The sequence below is a fragment of the Corvus moneduloides genome, chromosome 2, assembly GCF_009650955.1.
Source record: "Corvus moneduloides isolate bCorMon1 chromosome 2, bCorMon1.pri, whole genome shotgun sequence".
Lineage (NCBI taxonomy): Eukaryota > Metazoa > Chordata > Aves > Passeriformes > Corvidae > Corvus > Corvus moneduloides.
This window is the reverse complement of record NC_045477.1, coordinates 45912685-45928566: the sequence shown is the minus strand read 5'-3', so window position 1 is coordinate 45928566 and position 15882 is coordinate 45912685. Positions and strand designations below refer to the sequence as shown.

Genomic DNA, 15882 nt, shown 5'->3' with positions numbered 1-15882 from the left:
AGGTAGAAATTTTTTGCTAGAATTTTTTTGATTGGTTGACAGGAGAGTTGTTTGAATTCTTTTTCTTTTGACATATCTACAATAAGGAATATTCAGTTTCTTTTTAGCTTTGAAGAAAACTTTAACATATTCCTTACCCAAAAATCAGTGGTCATAATTGGCAACATGGTACTTTATCTGCTTTCTGGATCATGATGTAAAAAGACAAGCTACTGGTGTGGAGGGAGAGCAATGACTCTTCTCAGTTCTTGGCCAAGGGTGTAAATGGACTGAGTAGAAAAATGGTAGTGGTTTGCTATAGTTCATGTTGTGTCTGTTTCTAATGTAATAGATTTCATCTTCCTCTGGTAGCACGGGATGCTCTTAATTCAGCTTCCTAACTTGGCAGATGTGGAAAAACCTCTTCTGTATGGGCTTAGGTCCAGCAGTGCTTATGGTAAATTACCTCTAAAAGGGAAAGTCTTCTGCACAAAGAAGGCTGAAGAGAGAGCAAGTCACCAAGGAATAAGGGATGTATGTGGTTATCTTTGGCATGCTGATGGTACTTAGCTTTGTCTCAGACTCTGTTAAATGTAAAGAGGGAAAGTTGACAAGGTGACTGTTCTGCCTACCTGATTTTCTTATTTTTCACTAACCCTGTGATTTTTTTTCTCTCTGATTACTTGAGATTATTTTTTCTTACCCCCCCTCCCCCAATATACATCAAGATCGCCTCACCTTGCCCATCACTGGTTCCACAGCAGAGAAGTTTGAGTTTGTTTCTTCATGTTCCCCAACTCTTTACTGGTTTAAGGAATTGCATATTTTTGTTTTACAGAAACATTTCGTGCACCCACATTTCGAAATGGTCCTGATAAAAATGGTTTTTCTCTTGGATGTAGCAAAAATCTAAGGGAAGTTTTTGGAGATGAAAAGAAGTATTGGCTACTCCCTATCTTTACCAGGTATTTAGTCTGAACAGTAATGAATTAGGGAATAAATTGATTCCATGACTTCTGCCTTGCTTCCCTTTCTACTAAAAAATAAAGCACAGCTGAAAAGCCAACTTGTATATCTGGTACAATAAATATTGGTGCAGGGAAAATGTGCAAGAGAAAGCTATCAAACTGCACAGGGTTTTCATTCAAAGACAGGGAGCTTGTTAACAAGAATCTTTTAAATGCAGAAGTTTGGAAAGCTTTGAGAAGCGTATTGCAAAAATTGTACACCTTTTGGTGGTAGTCTTAGTGTTTGATGATAGAGCTGAAATCAGCAACTCAGAGGAGATCAAACAGCTGCATCAAAACAACCTCAGTTTAAAAGCACCCCCTCTTGCCCCTGAAAAAAACTTGACAGCTTTCTTTTGCTGTAGATGACGCTTTAGGAATTGAAAGCCATCTAAGAATGTGCATGTAAATAAGTAACAGAGGGGAAAAAATCTGATATGAAAAATGCTGGGTTTAAAATGTCAGCTGAGATAGCATTAAGGAGTTGCAGACAAGCTTGATGAAGCAAGACTGACATGCTGCCCTCTCCCACCACTACCAGAATTCAGCAGAACAAAGTAGGAACTCTGTTTCAACACTGCTTTTGAGGTGCTGTATATCAGGTAAAAACTGTTGCTGAACCTGTTTGTGAAGCTGAGGTCTGGTATCGAACAGCAGAGGTAATACCAAAAGCTTAAGGTGACTCAGCTGTTTGCTCAACTACCATGTGATTAAAGACAGAAGCCCCACTGTAGATGGATCAATCTGTTTTGCTACCACATTTCATCCTGATAAACTTTAAGAGAAGGCTTAGCTAACTTCAGAATTATGAGTGAAGGGGAAAGCATGGCAACCAGAATGTTATTTATGATACAGCTTCTGGGGTCGTAAACACCAGAGAGTCTTCACTATGTGTGCACGCTGATTTGGGGGAAGATTAGGGCTACAGTCTACAGAAATATGTCTGTGTTTCTGAAATACACAGACTTGTGCTGTGCACAGCAATCCATACTGAGTGATAGGGTGGGAATTAATTGAGCTCCAAGATTTAATTAACTGATCATCTGATTTAGTGGTAGAACTGCCTTGCTAAAGTCTGGAGTTCAACACTGTACTCAGGTAATTGATTCAAGCCTGTAGCCTTTGCCTTTTGCATGGGTCCTTGTTCAGTTCATTTAAGTCAACTACCAACAGTGATTTGAGTCTTTGTTTCTCATTTAGTTTGGGTGATGGATGTACTTTCCCAACTCGTTTGGTGATTATGGATCCAGAGCAACTTGCAGTCTCAAGCCAAAATGAACCTGCCAAAAGGTAACTACAGCACTTAAGATACTGATTTTGTACTGTTTAGTACTTCATCTAGAGAAAAAAATTGTTTCAGAGTTAGTTTTTGAATTCTTTATGCTTCTTATGATCTTCAAAGTAAGTTTGTAAGTCTTCAGTGAAGGACAGAATGGATTAACATTAAAAACTTAGGACTGTGTCGTGGTTTTGTGGTAACAGAGGATATGGCTCTAAGGAAACAGTAATATAGAAAGTAAGAGAGTTTACTGGCTCTTAACAGCAATCAAAAAAGTCCTAGGAAAAACTGAATAATCATCCATAGAAAAAAAAAATGAAGTGGTTTGTCTGTTTGTTTGGGGTTTTTTTGTGTAAGGCAAGGTATTATTTGTATTTCATCTCCTTGAGCAGCTTAAACAGGTAATGCTGAGACAGTTTGCAAGAGAAATAGATCTCTGATGCTGGGGTTTTTAGCTCATTACTTTTTATCACTCCCAAATTTGCATGTTTTATATCTTCTGTGTATTTTCAAAGAGACAAGAGTCTCTGTGTGCAGTTTCTGGGGGTGTTTACATTTGCCACTTTAGAAGTCTTCTGCATAGTTTGGTGAATTTGTAGCTGAAGGTTGTTGCCAACAGCAGTCACCTGAGTTACCAGACATTAGAGGGTTCAAAGGCAATACAGAGAAGAAGTTGCTTCCAGTACAACATAACCTGTGGAATTTACACAAGAACAGGACCCTTATGCAAACAGCAAAGTATCCTTTTATGTTCAGAAGATTGTTCAGAAGAAGGCCCTGGCATTTGCATGGGATAAGATGGCATTTGGTTGCTCTTCCAGATGGTGCTGCGTAGGTTTTCTTTCTAGCTGTGTGGCAGTGTTATTGTCAGGGTGCCATTTCTCGTGTATCAATCTGTGGGTTTTTACCATTAGAACTGAGTGCCCTGTGTCAGGTAAGGGCTTATTTTAGACTGAGGACTGGAACAAGCTTATAGAGGAATTAGGGTTGGGGGCAGGCGGCCATTTCCAGTTGGCACTGTAGGGTTTTTTGTTGTTAGTTTTGCTTTTAAGTAATTTCACTATTCTAGAATTGTCTGAAGCAGCTACCGGTATTACAGAATTCCTGCTGACTTTGCTTGCTTTTCAGCTCTGTAGCCAATCAGTCCTTTCCTACTCGACCACTCAGTGAATCACAAAATCGGTTGCTAGCTGGTGATTGTCAGTGGGTGGAAACTGGCCCTGAAGAGGAAAATGTGAAATCAGGTAATGGTTTTGTTTATAGTGGGGTTTTCCTTTTTCCTTTTTTTTTTTTTTTTTTTGAGGCCTAGAAAGTCCTTCGGAATTGGCTGGAGTAATGTAGAAGAAAATGTGTTCCATGGAATCAAGTCTGCATGTTTAAAACTTAAGGCTAACTTGCATCCCGTGCTCTGCTCCAAAATTAGTTACTATGTTAAGGTAGTGGGTGGTAGATGGATAGATAACTGTCACTTTTGCACTTCAGTTCTGAGATTTGGGATCTTTTATGCTTGATTAGGGGGAAGAAAATATTTTTGTAAAATAGGCACAACACAGTAAATGTGCTTTCTGGTTTGAAGTCTTTGCTATTTGTTATGCAAATCTGCAAAAACACATAATTGAGATTCTCTCACATTCTAGGTGCAAAAAAGCATATTATAGTTTCATTGGAAAGCTGATCTCAGCTAATTACTAACCAACCATCTCAGTGAGAAACAGGTAAGACTAACATAATTGATTGCTATTTCTGTACATGTATGAATAAAAATAGACATCTCAAAGTCAAAAATCAACTAGTCATGGAATGCGGAGGAGTCCTCTGATGTTGGATGAGTAATAGAAAAGTCTAAACAAAATTCAGAATGACTGTTGAGAAGACAAGAATGGGAGTAATGCTGTAGTGCAGGAAACATGGGCTGGCTAGGTCTGGGATGGGTCAGATTAATCCTGTAATTCAGGTTGAAGTGGGTAGTGCTGTATTTGTTACCTGACTAGGGAAAAGAATCTGATGCTAAATGCAATTCCAAGATGAAACGCTGTCTTGAGGAAGAGCTGTTCTTAAGGAAGAGCTCCTTAAATGTCTTGGTCATACATTGGTGGGCCATGTTCTGCTCTTTAGGAAGCTGCATGTGCACGAGGAAGGAAGGTAAGTAAATACAGGTGTCTGCATATAGGCAGCTCTGTCACATTTGAAATTGACAGTGATCTTCTGGAATGTTTTTGCATTAAAGTGCTCTGCATGCACTTTGCATTTAGGAAATACAGTGAGTGTTGGTGCATATATGAAACTTCTCTTGGTATATTTTCAGTGACTAAATTAGACTTCTTTTATGTTGACTTTCTACTGTGGTGAGCTTATAAGCTCCCATTAATTTTTTTGCTCTGGAAGAGAAACAAATATTATTTGGTCAACTAATAGCTGTAGAAGCTAGAGCTGAGTCATTACACACTGCCTCTTTTTTTTTTGGTTGTTCTGGGTTTTTTGGTGGGGGATGATTTTGCAAGTAATTCCCATTTTTATCAGAAACAAAACACTACATTTGAATTTGGTACGCTCAGTAATTTTAGGATCACTTTTCTTTTTCCTTTCCTTTTTTTTAAGGAGGCTTCTGACCTAAAATTATAGTTTTGGAAGGGGTTTGGCTTGTTTCAAGGAAAAAAAATCTTTCTAAAAGGTCTTTGCAGGTGATGGTGTGATGCTTGGGCTGATGTTGGTCAGACTGCTCAGTGTAAACTCATACAAAACCAAAATTAGACTAGTTAGTGGGACTTCTGAAAAACCTACTCAATCGTGAGAACTCACCAATGGTACATTTCCCCTTTCCAGCTTTTCTTAATTCTATATATATGTGCAGAAGAATGTCCAAAGGAAGGGGTTCCTTTCAGCCTCTAGCTATATAAAACCTAATCGGATCTAAGTAGGTTACAGAGGCTTTTCTGTTCTTCATAGAATGGAATAGAAGTCCCTGAGAGCAGCTCATCCCAGCAGCCTTTGATAGGGTATTATAGAAATGTCTTAATCTTTCTTTCCACTGACCTAGAGAGGGAGCATAAATGACTGTCTTAAGCTGGACAGTTAATTGGTAGTAGTGTGAGATTAATTTCGTTTCCGTCTTCCTAAAGTGAGGCCAGACTTGATAAAGGAAGAATCTGTACTTTGTGTCACACTTGCCCAAACTACACTAGTTTTAAAAGTTGTATAAATAAAAGTGCATAATTGCACCCAATGCAAAAGCATTTGGGTATGTGTTACCTTAAATTAACTCAGTAACACAATGTTTGAACCATTCTGATTTCAGTTGGATTTGATCACAGTTTCTGTAGGCCAAGATAGTTAGTTCCAGTCCTGCATTTGTAAGCAACTGTGCAGTACCTGTGAGATCCAGCAGTGTCCAATGCACTTCCATAATACCCTGTAACAAGCCAATAGTTGTATTTTGCAGCAGAAGCAAAGTCATGGCTTATTCTAGTGTACAGAGCTTGATTTGCAAAAGAAGGCCAGTCCCCCAGCCTCACCTAGGCAAATACCATTTGTGTCCTCAAATCTATCCATTTAATTCAAAAATCAAATTGCCAGTCAGGGATCCAGGATACTTTAGACAGATCAGTGGTGATGGACTGATGTTCCTAGCACAGATAATCTTCTAAAACATAAGTGGTGTGAAACAAAAACCCACACCTCCCAGAAGGCTATTTCTGAGTCAAAGTTGCCTTAACTACTTTCCTTAACTAGAAGTCTGTAAATTACTTTACCCAGGTGCATTTGTGTAATGCACTATGATGTGTTTTTTCAAAGTTAATTGGATAATTCCATTAATAACTTTTTTTGTTTCACTAGGTTTCTGCAACACATTTTGAGCTTGAATATTACTTAATTTAATTTGGAAGAAGTTGAGCAGGAAAAAATGGAACATGAACATTCTAGGAAGAGACAAAAGAAATTCAAGTTTCTGCACAGTACAATGGATTCTTGTAAGCACTATTGCAGAGCAGGGAAGTTAAGACAGATGCCTTAAGATTCTTAATGTGCATTTATGCAACACTGAATTATATACTGCTACCAAAGGGCCAGATCCAGAAGTGCCCTGCTTGGATGCACAAGGTCCAGAGTGGGAACTATGCATTTCTGTTATGCTGCAGTGGTGGGGGTAGATTGCAGAGACTCCTACCTCCTCATGGGCAAACTTCATACCTTAGGCACTGCAGAAGTCACTTCCATAGAAGGTCTCCAGAGTACAGAAGGGGAAAAAAAGGAAAAGGAAGGAAAAAAAAATCAGCATAGAGCATGGTCAGCAAGTCTGAAGTGGGAGTATACATAGTTCAGATTGCAGGTGATGGGGAAGGGACTGGATGATGTCTTCTCTTTTCCTATTAACCAGTCTACCCTATGATCACAGCTCTCCAAGTCTTTTGGGACTGAGGGTTCCTTCTACTAGCTGTGCTTTGGAGCAAGGCAATGCCAACAACATAAAAGCCTTTAACTTGGGTGTTGCTTTTTTGCTATAAGATTGAGCTTCCTCATCATTTTAACTTGATTTATTTAACCATATCAAGGACAGAGCTCAAAGAAGAAAACTTGGGTTTTAGTTGAAAAAAACATGGATTATTACTTTCCAACAATTGTTGGTCAGCCTACAAGGAAAGGCCAGTCCAAAAAGGAATTAAAAGTTCTTATATTTTCTGTTACTCTTCGCTGTGTTCTGTGTAAGGCAGCAGTAAAATGTAAAGTACCCCTGAGAAAAACCATATTGCAGTTGTGTGTTGCTAGAAAATGGAACCAGCAGACTACTGCTTTTTCCATGAGACTCTTCATGGTTTATAAATACTGTTTTATACTTTTGTTTTATCTTTTTAATAAAGGCACAAGGTTTTATTGGTTCTAAAATACAAATATCAAGTACTTACAAGAAGATTAGTGTTGGATCATAGATCTGTGTTAGCACACTGAAAAATTGCATCCTTTAGTCTCCCACTTTCAAGTCCAGTTTAAGTGATGCTGAAATTGCTAAAGACTTGATGGCTTTGTGCAGCAATGTACCTGTTCACAAAAGGCAAAATGTGTTTCCTGTGTGAGGAATCAAGTCCATCCCATCCTTAGCTCAAGACCTACAGCAAACAACATGGGTTTTTTTTCTCCTCACCCCTCTATAGAAAAGACTGCTAACTCATCTTTGGGTGGTATTGGAATTTTGCACGTGGAAAAAGTGACAAATACGATTTTTCTGTCTGTAACTTTTCTGATACTCAGCTGATGCTGATTACAAACAAACATGAGCCCTTTTGATACAGACTAAAGGTAGTAGTCAAATTGATGCTCTAGTCCAAAAGAACCTGTTTGGTTTGTCTCCCAGACTGATTGCTACTTGAGTTAAATATGTTTAGGATGGAAATACTAAGGTATCAAGTATACTTCAAGGTTTAAAATAAGTATTTTTTTGTCTTTGGATATAATAAATTTTTCTTAAATATTAATCTTCTGGAAAAAGAACTCTTTGAGAACCTATGAACATGATTTCACTGTTGGATATTCTTGAGACAGATGTAATGGTCCAAACTTGCATGTTTTATAGAAGTTGCAGAATGTTTCTTCAAACTTTGTATAAGAAATTTTGCAATTGCTAATTCCAAAACTTACAAAAACGTTTGCTACACATTAGTCTGAAAGGTTTAGCTTTTTCTTCTCAAATGTCAAGTGAGAAGTGCCCATCTGAATATAAGCTCTCAGCAGTATTGCACCAGCAAAATTTCTTGGGGAAGATAAGAGAGAAGGAAGACTGCACATTCAAATGGCTTGTTCTGAATACCAAAATTTGCAGCCCCAAACACTGGTGGAACTGTCATGGAGGGCCTGGGATATCATCCGGCTTTTACTGCATCAGTGTATTATAGCTGAAATAACATGTCCATGCACAGACATCATCTAGCAGAACTATAAGCAAAGTACATGTCAGAATCCTAAGTATCACTGATTCAGCAGTATGGTCTCTGCTCCCCCCACCTGCTCCCCAAAGTGCTTCATATAACCCCCCATGAATGTATGTATCCTGTAGGCCAACATCAGTAGAACTTGTTTGATTTCTTAAGTCAGGATAGTGAATCTACAGGAAAAACTGCAAGTAAACAGACTAGGCTAACTCCATGTGCATTCTCTAGCGAGTGCTGCTCTTCTGAAACCACCTCTCTGTGTATCTGATGGACATTTTTGTGGCTTTTCATGAAGAACTGACATTTTTGACATGTTTAGGGAGATCACAGGAGTATTTTGTCCTAGATTTTTCCTCATATTTGAAGTGAGAAAAGGAGAGCAGTGGTTTTAGATAATCCTGAGGCCAGAGTTAGCAGTGGTTTTAGGATAATCCTAAAGCCAGAGTTACTGTTGGTGTAAAAGCAGGCATTACTGAAAGTCTCTTAGACAAATATGAAACACAGTAAAATCAGTCACAGATGATTCTTCCACATTCACCACCCCCAACCCCTTTTATTTTTTTTTTCATCTGGGGAACTGGGGACTAAGGGAAACCCCAGGCTGATATAAAGGAATTAAGTTCTCTAAGGGAATTGCACTGCTGAACTCTAAGGGCATGCCAGTGAGTGGGATGGAGGGGTCAGGGCATGTCTTAAGGCAGCAGGATGACATCCTGTGCCTTTGGGTTCTGTCCTGAGTGCTCCCTGTGCTGTGCCAGGCAGTCCGTGAGGCAGCAGGATGGCTGGCTGGCTGTTGGGCTGCAGGGAGCTGTACGTGTCCCGGCGAGCAGAGGCAGGGGCTGCAGGAAGTGGCTTCTTTTGGCCCATGCACAGAAGAGCTGGAACCTTCCAGTGAATGCAGTGAGAAGGACATGTTCAGATCAGAAGGGGGATGGATCCTGAGAAAACAACTGTTTAGGGTGTTTGGCCGTGTTGTAAATGCTGGTTTGTGCTTTAACTTACTCTGTATCAGGGAGTCTTGATTGTCATTAAAAATAGCAGCCCTTAAGCTTTTAGATCCATCAAAGTAATGACTATTGCAAGCCATACGTAGTAGTTATTGTAGGATAGTTGACATTGACTGCAATTAGAAACTGCTTTCGTGTTTCTTACTGATTTTCTCTTTTAAAAAAATCTACATACACTCAAAAAAATGGCTTTAAATTCCCAATGTGAGGACAGAAACCTGATGAAGGGCAAGATTTCAGTGTGATTTATCCTCCGTATTTCTGAAATGTCTTGAAATAAACCTGTCCCTGTGAATATGAGGCAGGGAAATCCATAAATAGAAATTACTTAAAACTGCACAATAGTGGTGTTTTTCTTAGTGTTATTTACTCACAGAGTGTACAACACACGCATCATTGCTGTGCCTAGCGAAGGCGTATTATGGGAGGAGGGCAGGAAGAGGAGTAGGTTTCTGTCACTAATTAATTGACTTCCTACAGTATTATTTTGAGACTGTCGTGATACAAGTCAGATGTGATTAAAACCCTCCATTTTAAATATTCAGAGGGTTACTTTAGAGGAAGTCTGGGCACTTCTATTTTTAGTGATTTGAGTAGAAATTATGGTAACATTTTTGTTAAAGCTGCCTCTTGAGTGTGGAATTTGCAAGTACCAAGCTACTTTTGGTATGCTATTCTTACAAATTGGTCCTGTTCTCCAGAGTGCTGAATACCTACAGTTTTCAGGTACTGTGTTTTTCCTTTGATCTTGTGTGGTTCTTTATTATAAATCATCTTTTGGGTTGGGATGAATTTCAGTCCCACTGGGTATGCACACAAAGACTTCATGATCTAACTCAAATATGGTCCAGTTGTAGCTAAGCAGAGCCCCAAGAGGAGGGAAACTGCAGCAGTGTTTGCAGCAGCATTTATGTCTGGCAGATTTACCAAGATGTGCTGATTCTGACACAGATTGACCAAATCTGCCTGGATCTGGAGCAGACTGACCAGATTTTTATTGGAAGTTAAATAACAACAAAACCACAACAGCTTTGAGCTTCATAGTGTATGTTCTCCAAAGACACCCTCTAAAATTGTGTCTAACTGGGGGATTTGGGTGTCCATTTAGAGAGGCTCCAAACAGCAGCTACTTTTAGCTCAAGAACACGTCTTTTCACAGTACCTAAAAAACAGCAAGGTGTGCAATGTCAGAGGCTCTTCTATCCCTAAGTGGCACCAAAGCGAGCAGCTGCACATGAAGTGATTTAGTACTGAACACATTTGTTACTTTCATCAATTTATTTTGTATATAGAGCTTTATACACATTTTTCTTAATTATGTAACTGTCATGAAACAACATGAAGTTACAAGTCGTAGTTTGTTTTAATGCAGGTTAAAACTGGGGTTTGGCCATTTGTTTTCTGAAGCAATTACTTGAATTTGTTTCCATTAGGTAGTGAAGTCTGATAATGTTTACAGGATGTCTTTCTTTCGTTTGGGGAGGTTTCCCCATCTTTCTTCCCACCCCCTGTCCCAAGAAACAGAGAGCTCATGCTCAGCAGTCAAGCAGACATGTCAGACATGAAGTATTTGGGTTACTTTTATTGTCACCAAAGCATTGGTGGTGACATGCTGATTCCCTTCCATTTACACTGCTTACTGACAACTTAAGGACTTAGCGTGGTCCTCTCTGATTTTTCCTGTCCCTTATCCTGTTACCAGCTTTATTGTGGGAAACTTAAATCTTCCTGAAGGACGATTCACAATCATAAAGCTATCCCAGAAAGAGGCAGCATTCCTGCTGTTAAGTCTGTCCCCTTTTTAACTTAGATGAATGAAACATCCCTGGGTTATCTCTGCAGTTCCTTTTGTATTTGCCAGGAAGGGTCATCAACATTTGCACTAATCACAATGTCCCAGCTATTCTGCTTCCACAAAGTTATTTTTAATTGTGCTGCCTAAACCTGTAATGAGCTGTATTTAAGTTTGGGACGACGTGTAAAAGATACCTGTAATAATGACGTACTTACTGTATTTTTTTGTATGTTACAGATAGGACTCATCCTATGCACAGAGAAAATGTTGCCATTTATAGTTTAATACTTGAAGTAACTTTTTAAAACGGGCTTTTATAAATGAATTAAATACAAAATCACATTGCTTTGCCTGGAAGTTCCTTCATGTTTTAATTGAATTTGCAATTTCCCTGTACGTGTACTTTTCCATAAAGTTCTCTCAAGTCATTTATAACCAATGAAAGTGCATTCAAGATTTTGTACATCAGTGTTCAGACTTGTTCATACTTCTCTGAAGTATAATTCATGTTTAATGAAAAAGTACTATTTTAAGCCTCTTTTCCAAAGTGATATGAATGGACTTGACACTTGAATTCATCAGTGAATGCAACATCAACTTAATAAAAGTATGTGAAAGAATCTGAAAAGTGCTCAGCTGTAGCATCTGTATATTAGATCAGTGACAAGAACTGCCTACCTGGGAAACAGAACATCATTGTTCCAGTTTTTACACTCCAGCTGCACCAAACCTAGATTACACTCACTCTTGACACATCTTCCAGGTCACTGGGTCTTGTGGGGAAATAAAAAACCTGACTTGTGGCTAACTTATTCCTTCAGGGCACTAAGCCTGACTTAGAAGTCAGCCACTCAAACAGGAATCAGCCACGTTCCTTTTAGATCAGGAACAATCTGTGTAAGAGGGCTGTTAACACCCAAGTTGACACTAACATGACAATGACACTGGCATTTAAAATCAACAATTCTTTCCAGAAAGTTTTTTTAAAAATGGAACATTTTGTAATATTCCATGAATTCCAGCCTCATCCTCCTGTCTCTGCAGTTCTAGTTCCCCTTGGTCCTTGCACGCCTGATGGCAAGCGGCATAGTCGTGTCTCAAGTACTGGTATACACAGAACAATCCCTGAGGAAGGGAGAGTGGCTAGCCCGAGCCATCTGGCCAGTATCAGCACGAGCCCTTTCAACACAGCAGGAGTGTTCTCCAGGCTTTCAGAAGGCAACCACTGAAGCTGTAAGCTAGGTTATCTATAAATCACCACCACTGCACCTGGTAACTTGCTGTTTAAGCCCTGAAGAACAGAGGGTGGGCAGATGGTAGAGAGCCACACATAGAACTTCTCTGACAAAACAATAAGAAAATAGACACTGTTCCAGAGAACTCTTTTTAATGTTGTACTTCGTACACCCCAGCAAAGTCTTATCTGTCACACACCCTAATTACAGTGAATTACACTGGTTACAGTGAATAACAGGTACGAGAGCAGATTCTAGGGTAGTGCATGACATGTGCCAAGCATAAATATGCTGTATTATTCAACATGTCCATTTCTTTGACACATTTAAGTGGTTTAAATGATCGCTGATGTATCTGTGCTCAGGGAACTTGGCTTGTTTCAGGCTTTTGAAAGCTTCCCACTTCGCACGTCTCTCTTCTGTGTTGTGTTTGTATTCCTGTTCCTGTGTCAGGTAAGGTCGGCTGAGCCAATATTCATTCTCTGCTTCAATTTCCAACCTTCGGATCATTGCTTGCTTCATTGAAGTGGTAACCTGTCTTGGCTGCCTGTACTTCCCAATCCATTGTTTTCCAGGAATTCTCTTCCGCAGTAATACTGTTGTTAAAAACATTTTGCCTTAAAACATAAACAGAAATATAAAATACTCATTACCTTAGGGACAAAAATAAAACTTTGACAAGAAAAATTAAAAGCCCTGCATTCACTCCACTGCCTTTTAGCTGGCTGGTTTGAAGGTTCAAGCTCAGAACTTGGTACTCACAAACCATCACGCACAGCAGGCAGCACAAGGCCAGATATACTGGAAACTTTATCAGAAAAGGGGAACTGAAATCTGTGTAGCTTAAGAATTTATTCAGTTATCCTTACTCCACAATTAAAGCATATACTCCATAAGTTATTTAAGAAAAATCCAGTCAGATACTCAAGAACGAAGGGTTCATTTTGGTCATGCCTTCTTCAAACAGCTGTGTTTAGTACACGGAGTACTTCCAGCTCTGTCTTCTCGATCCAAATCTGGCCTTTCCTAGCATTAGGTTTTGAACTACAGGCTCTCCGTAAGCTTATTAGTATGTAATTACCTAGTCTTGTATTCTGTCCAAGGGAAATCGGATGGTAGAGAGAAGCAATACCCTGAATTAGACCAAGTGGCGTAAGCGGAAAGCACGAACAGACTGACACAACACACTGGGTGTAGTGGGCAGGAAAGGCCGAATGACGTTTATATTTTACACACGTGCTCTTCGTTACCGTGTTCATTATTAGTCCCAAACCCGCCCACGCCCGGCTTTCTCATTACACCGGATTTCATCAGCTTTACAGAATCACAAAATACGCGGACTTGGAAGAGACCCACAAGGACCACCGACTCCAACTGGCCATGCACAGTACATCCCCAAGAGCCGCACCATGTGCCTGAGAGTTGTCCAAGCGCTTCATGAACGCTGTCAGCCTTGGTGCCGTGAGTAAGTCATCCAGGCACTTTTACCAGCACTGCCGCTAAGTGAAGCTAACCCACCCCGTTCCCACGGTGCAGCCGCACGCCGGCGTCCCACTCTCTGGCCCGACTTAGAAGCGAAGCCGCGGGTACCCGTGAGGGAGCCGCTGCCCCAGGCCCCAGTTCCACTCCCGGCCTCACTCACCGGGAAGCTCCGGCGGCGGCTCCGCTCCCCACGGAGAAGCCAAGATGGCGGCGGGCGGGCGGGGAGCGCGGCTCTCGCGAGAGGCGGCGGCGGGCGGAGCCCGGCAGCGCCAATGAGGCTCGCGCTGGCGGCAGTTTGAAGCCCCTCAGGGGCGCGCGCGACTCGGCCCGTTCCGCTCCGTTCCCCTCTGGGCCGCCCCGGTCCCGCTACCTCCGCGCTCCGCTTCCCCGACTCGGAGCCATGGACGTGACCAGGGGCTTCTTCGGCAAGCTGCGGGACCTGGCCCTCACGGTGGAGAAGGATGTGAAGCAGCTGGAGCGGGCCATGCTCCGGGAGGACGTGGGTAAGTGCAGCCCCCGGCCATGGGCCGCACGCCTGGGGCTGGTGGCTTCGCGCTTGTTCCTCGGGGCTCCTTGCCCGATTTGCGTTCCCGCCTGCCACTGTCCCCCTGTGCTTCTCTGGGAGGGCCTTTGGTAGGCCCGGGCGTGAGCCTGCGGGTTGCTCGGCTGTGAATTGTTTGGGCTGCTCCTTGTTGTCTCTCTGAGCGCCTTTGTGGGTGTGTGGTTGAGTTTTTGTCGTGGAGAAAGATAGGATGATCGGGATGAAATGGGAATCACATTCTTGCTTCTCCTTCTTTTCGTGGATCGATATAGGAAAACATTTTCAGGTCATGTTCTCTCTCTGGGCAGATAGCTCAGGCTTCTAATTGTGTTTCTATGTCATGTTACGTAGCAGGTGCCCTCTTTTACACCATTTGCATTAGGCTTGGTTTCCAGTGAAAAAAGTAACGACTGCTGCGTCGTGTATGGAACAATGCATCTGCCCACGTGCAAGTTCGGTGGAAGAATTCAGTTTTCTGCTGATACTTATTTTTCACTGGTGTCTATATCACTTTTTTCCGACTTCATGCAAGCTCCTTAAGGATAAAATTTTAGCATAAGTAATTCTTGACAGCCCAGGGACCAACCCGTTTTATCAATATCTTCTATACATGAATTTCTACAGTGTTAGCTGCAACATTAAAGTGGAAGCCTGGGCAGTTTCTCTGTGGAGTTTAACACACTGTACAAAGGGCAGGTTTTTGCTGTGCGGGGTACCCGACAGAAACTAGTTCTCTCTGGTTTTTTCTGTATTGACTCACTCTGTCTAATGTACAAATCCAACATCTCTAATATCATAGAAACATAGAATGGTTCGAGTTGGAATGGACCTTAAAGATCACCTGGTTCCAACCCCCTGCCATGGGCAGGAACACCTTCCACCAGACCAGGCTGCTCAGAACCCCATCCAGTCTGGCCTTGAGCACTTCCAGGGATGAGGCATCCACAGCTTCTGTGAGCAACCTGTTCCAGAGCCTCACCATTCTCACAGCAAAGAACTTCCTCCTAATATCTAATCTAAATCTGCTCTCTCTTAGTTTGAATACATTCCCCCTTGTCCTGTCACTGCATGCCTTTGTAAAAAGACCTTCTCTATCTTTCTTGTAGGCTCCCTTCAGGTACTGAAGGCTGCACTTAATTCATCCTGAAGCAGCCTCTCTTCCACGCTCAACAATCCCAGTTCTCTCAGCCTTTTCCTTGTAGGAGAGGTGCTCTGTCCCTCTAACCATCCTGGTGCCCCTCCTCTGGACTTGCTCCAACAGCTCCATGTCCTCCCTGTGCTGGGACCCCAGAGCTGGATGCAGCACTGCAGGTGGGGTCTCACCAGAGCAGAGCAGAGGGGCAGAATCCCCTCCCTGGCCCTGCTGCCCACGCTGCTTTGGATGCAGCCCAGGACACCTCTGGCTCTCTGGGCTGTGAGGGCACACGGCTGGGTCATGTCCAGCCTCTCATCTGCTAATACAGGAAATTGCATTCCCACGTAGAATGTTACTCACATGCTAAAACACTAAGACACCTTTTTTACTTTCCAAACTCTTTTATGTGAATGTGAATCTCGAAGACTACGAAGATGAATCTCCAACAACAGTCTTGCATGACCTCCACTGTGAAATCAAGACTCAGAAGGTAAAATCTTA

At 41.6% G+C, this 15882-nt stretch overlaps 3 protein-coding genes across 20 annotated transcripts in view; 2 read left to right on the top strand and 1 right to left on the bottom strand.

Annotated features, from left to right (window-relative positions):
* ZDHHC20 (zinc finger DHHC-type palmitoyltransferase 20) overlaps positions 1-11333 on the top strand; it is a 49694-nt gene extending 38361 nt beyond the window's left edge. For 4 of the 6 annotated variants that reach the window (XM_032099406.1, XM_032099404.1, XM_032099409.1 and 1 more), the window contains 5 exons: positions 818-944; positions 2187-2276; positions 3394-3509; positions 3903-3980; positions 6100-11333. In XM_032099406.1, coding sequence (XP_031955297.1) covers positions 818-944; positions 2187-2276; positions 3394-3509; positions 3903-3940 — 371 coding nt within the window. In that variant the 3' untranslated portion in view covers positions 3941-3980; positions 6100-11333. The remainder of the gene's footprint in view (positions 1-817; positions 945-2186; positions 2277-3393; positions 3510-3902; positions 3981-6099) is intronic. The other 2 variants (XM_032099407.1, XM_032099405.1) reach the window with 1 other exon arrangement.
* A 1020-nt stretch (positions 11334-12353) lies between these two features.
* Positions 12354-13911, bottom strand: MRPL57 (mitochondrial ribosomal protein L57). 3 transcript variants are annotated; one of them, XM_032099412.1, is made up of 2 exons: positions 13866-13911; positions 12354-12840 (listed from the first exon to the last, which is right to left on the bottom strand). In XM_032099412.1, the coding sequence occupies exon 2, from the start codon at positions 12833-12835 to the stop codon at positions 12524-12526; it is 312 nt and encodes a 103-aa protein (XP_031955303.1). In that variant the 5' UTR covers positions 12836-12840; positions 13866-13911; the 3' UTR covers positions 12354-12523. The 3 variants fall into 3 exon arrangements, with proteins under 3 accessions (XP_031955303.1, XP_031955304.1, XP_031955302.1); XM_032099413.1 differs by lacking the exon at positions 13866-13911 and adding an exon at positions 13742-13827; XM_032099411.1 differs by lacking the exon at positions 13866-13911 and adding an exon at positions 13632-13713.
* Positions 13912-13961: 50 nt separating this feature from the next.
* The window catches only part of SKA3 (spindle and kinetochore associated complex subunit 3), a 38969-nt gene continuing 37048 nt past the window's right edge, over positions 13962-15882 (top strand). For 4 of the 11 annotated variants that reach the window (XM_032099398.1, XM_032099399.1, XM_032099400.1 and 1 more), the window contains exons 1-2: positions 13965-14208; positions 15807-15871. In XM_032099398.1, coding sequence (XP_031955289.1) covers positions 14106-14208; positions 15807-15871 — 168 coding nt within the window. In that variant the 5' untranslated portion in view covers positions 13965-14105. Of the gene's footprint in view, positions 14209-15806; positions 15872-15882 lie in introns of all 11 variants that reach the window. The other 7 variants (XM_032099397.1, XM_032099393.1, XM_032099403.1 and 4 more) reach the window with 5 other exon arrangements.

Bases quoted from the DNA above. Each gene is read 5' to 3' on its own strand.
- MRPL57 (XM_032099411.1), bottom strand. From the start codon at position 13,662: ATGAAGCGCTTGGACAACTCTCAGGCACATG. The intron at 12,841-13,631 runs GTGCGGCTCTTG...TTATGTTTTAAG, and splicing joins GGACAACTCTCAGGCACATG to GCAAAATGTTTTTAACAACA.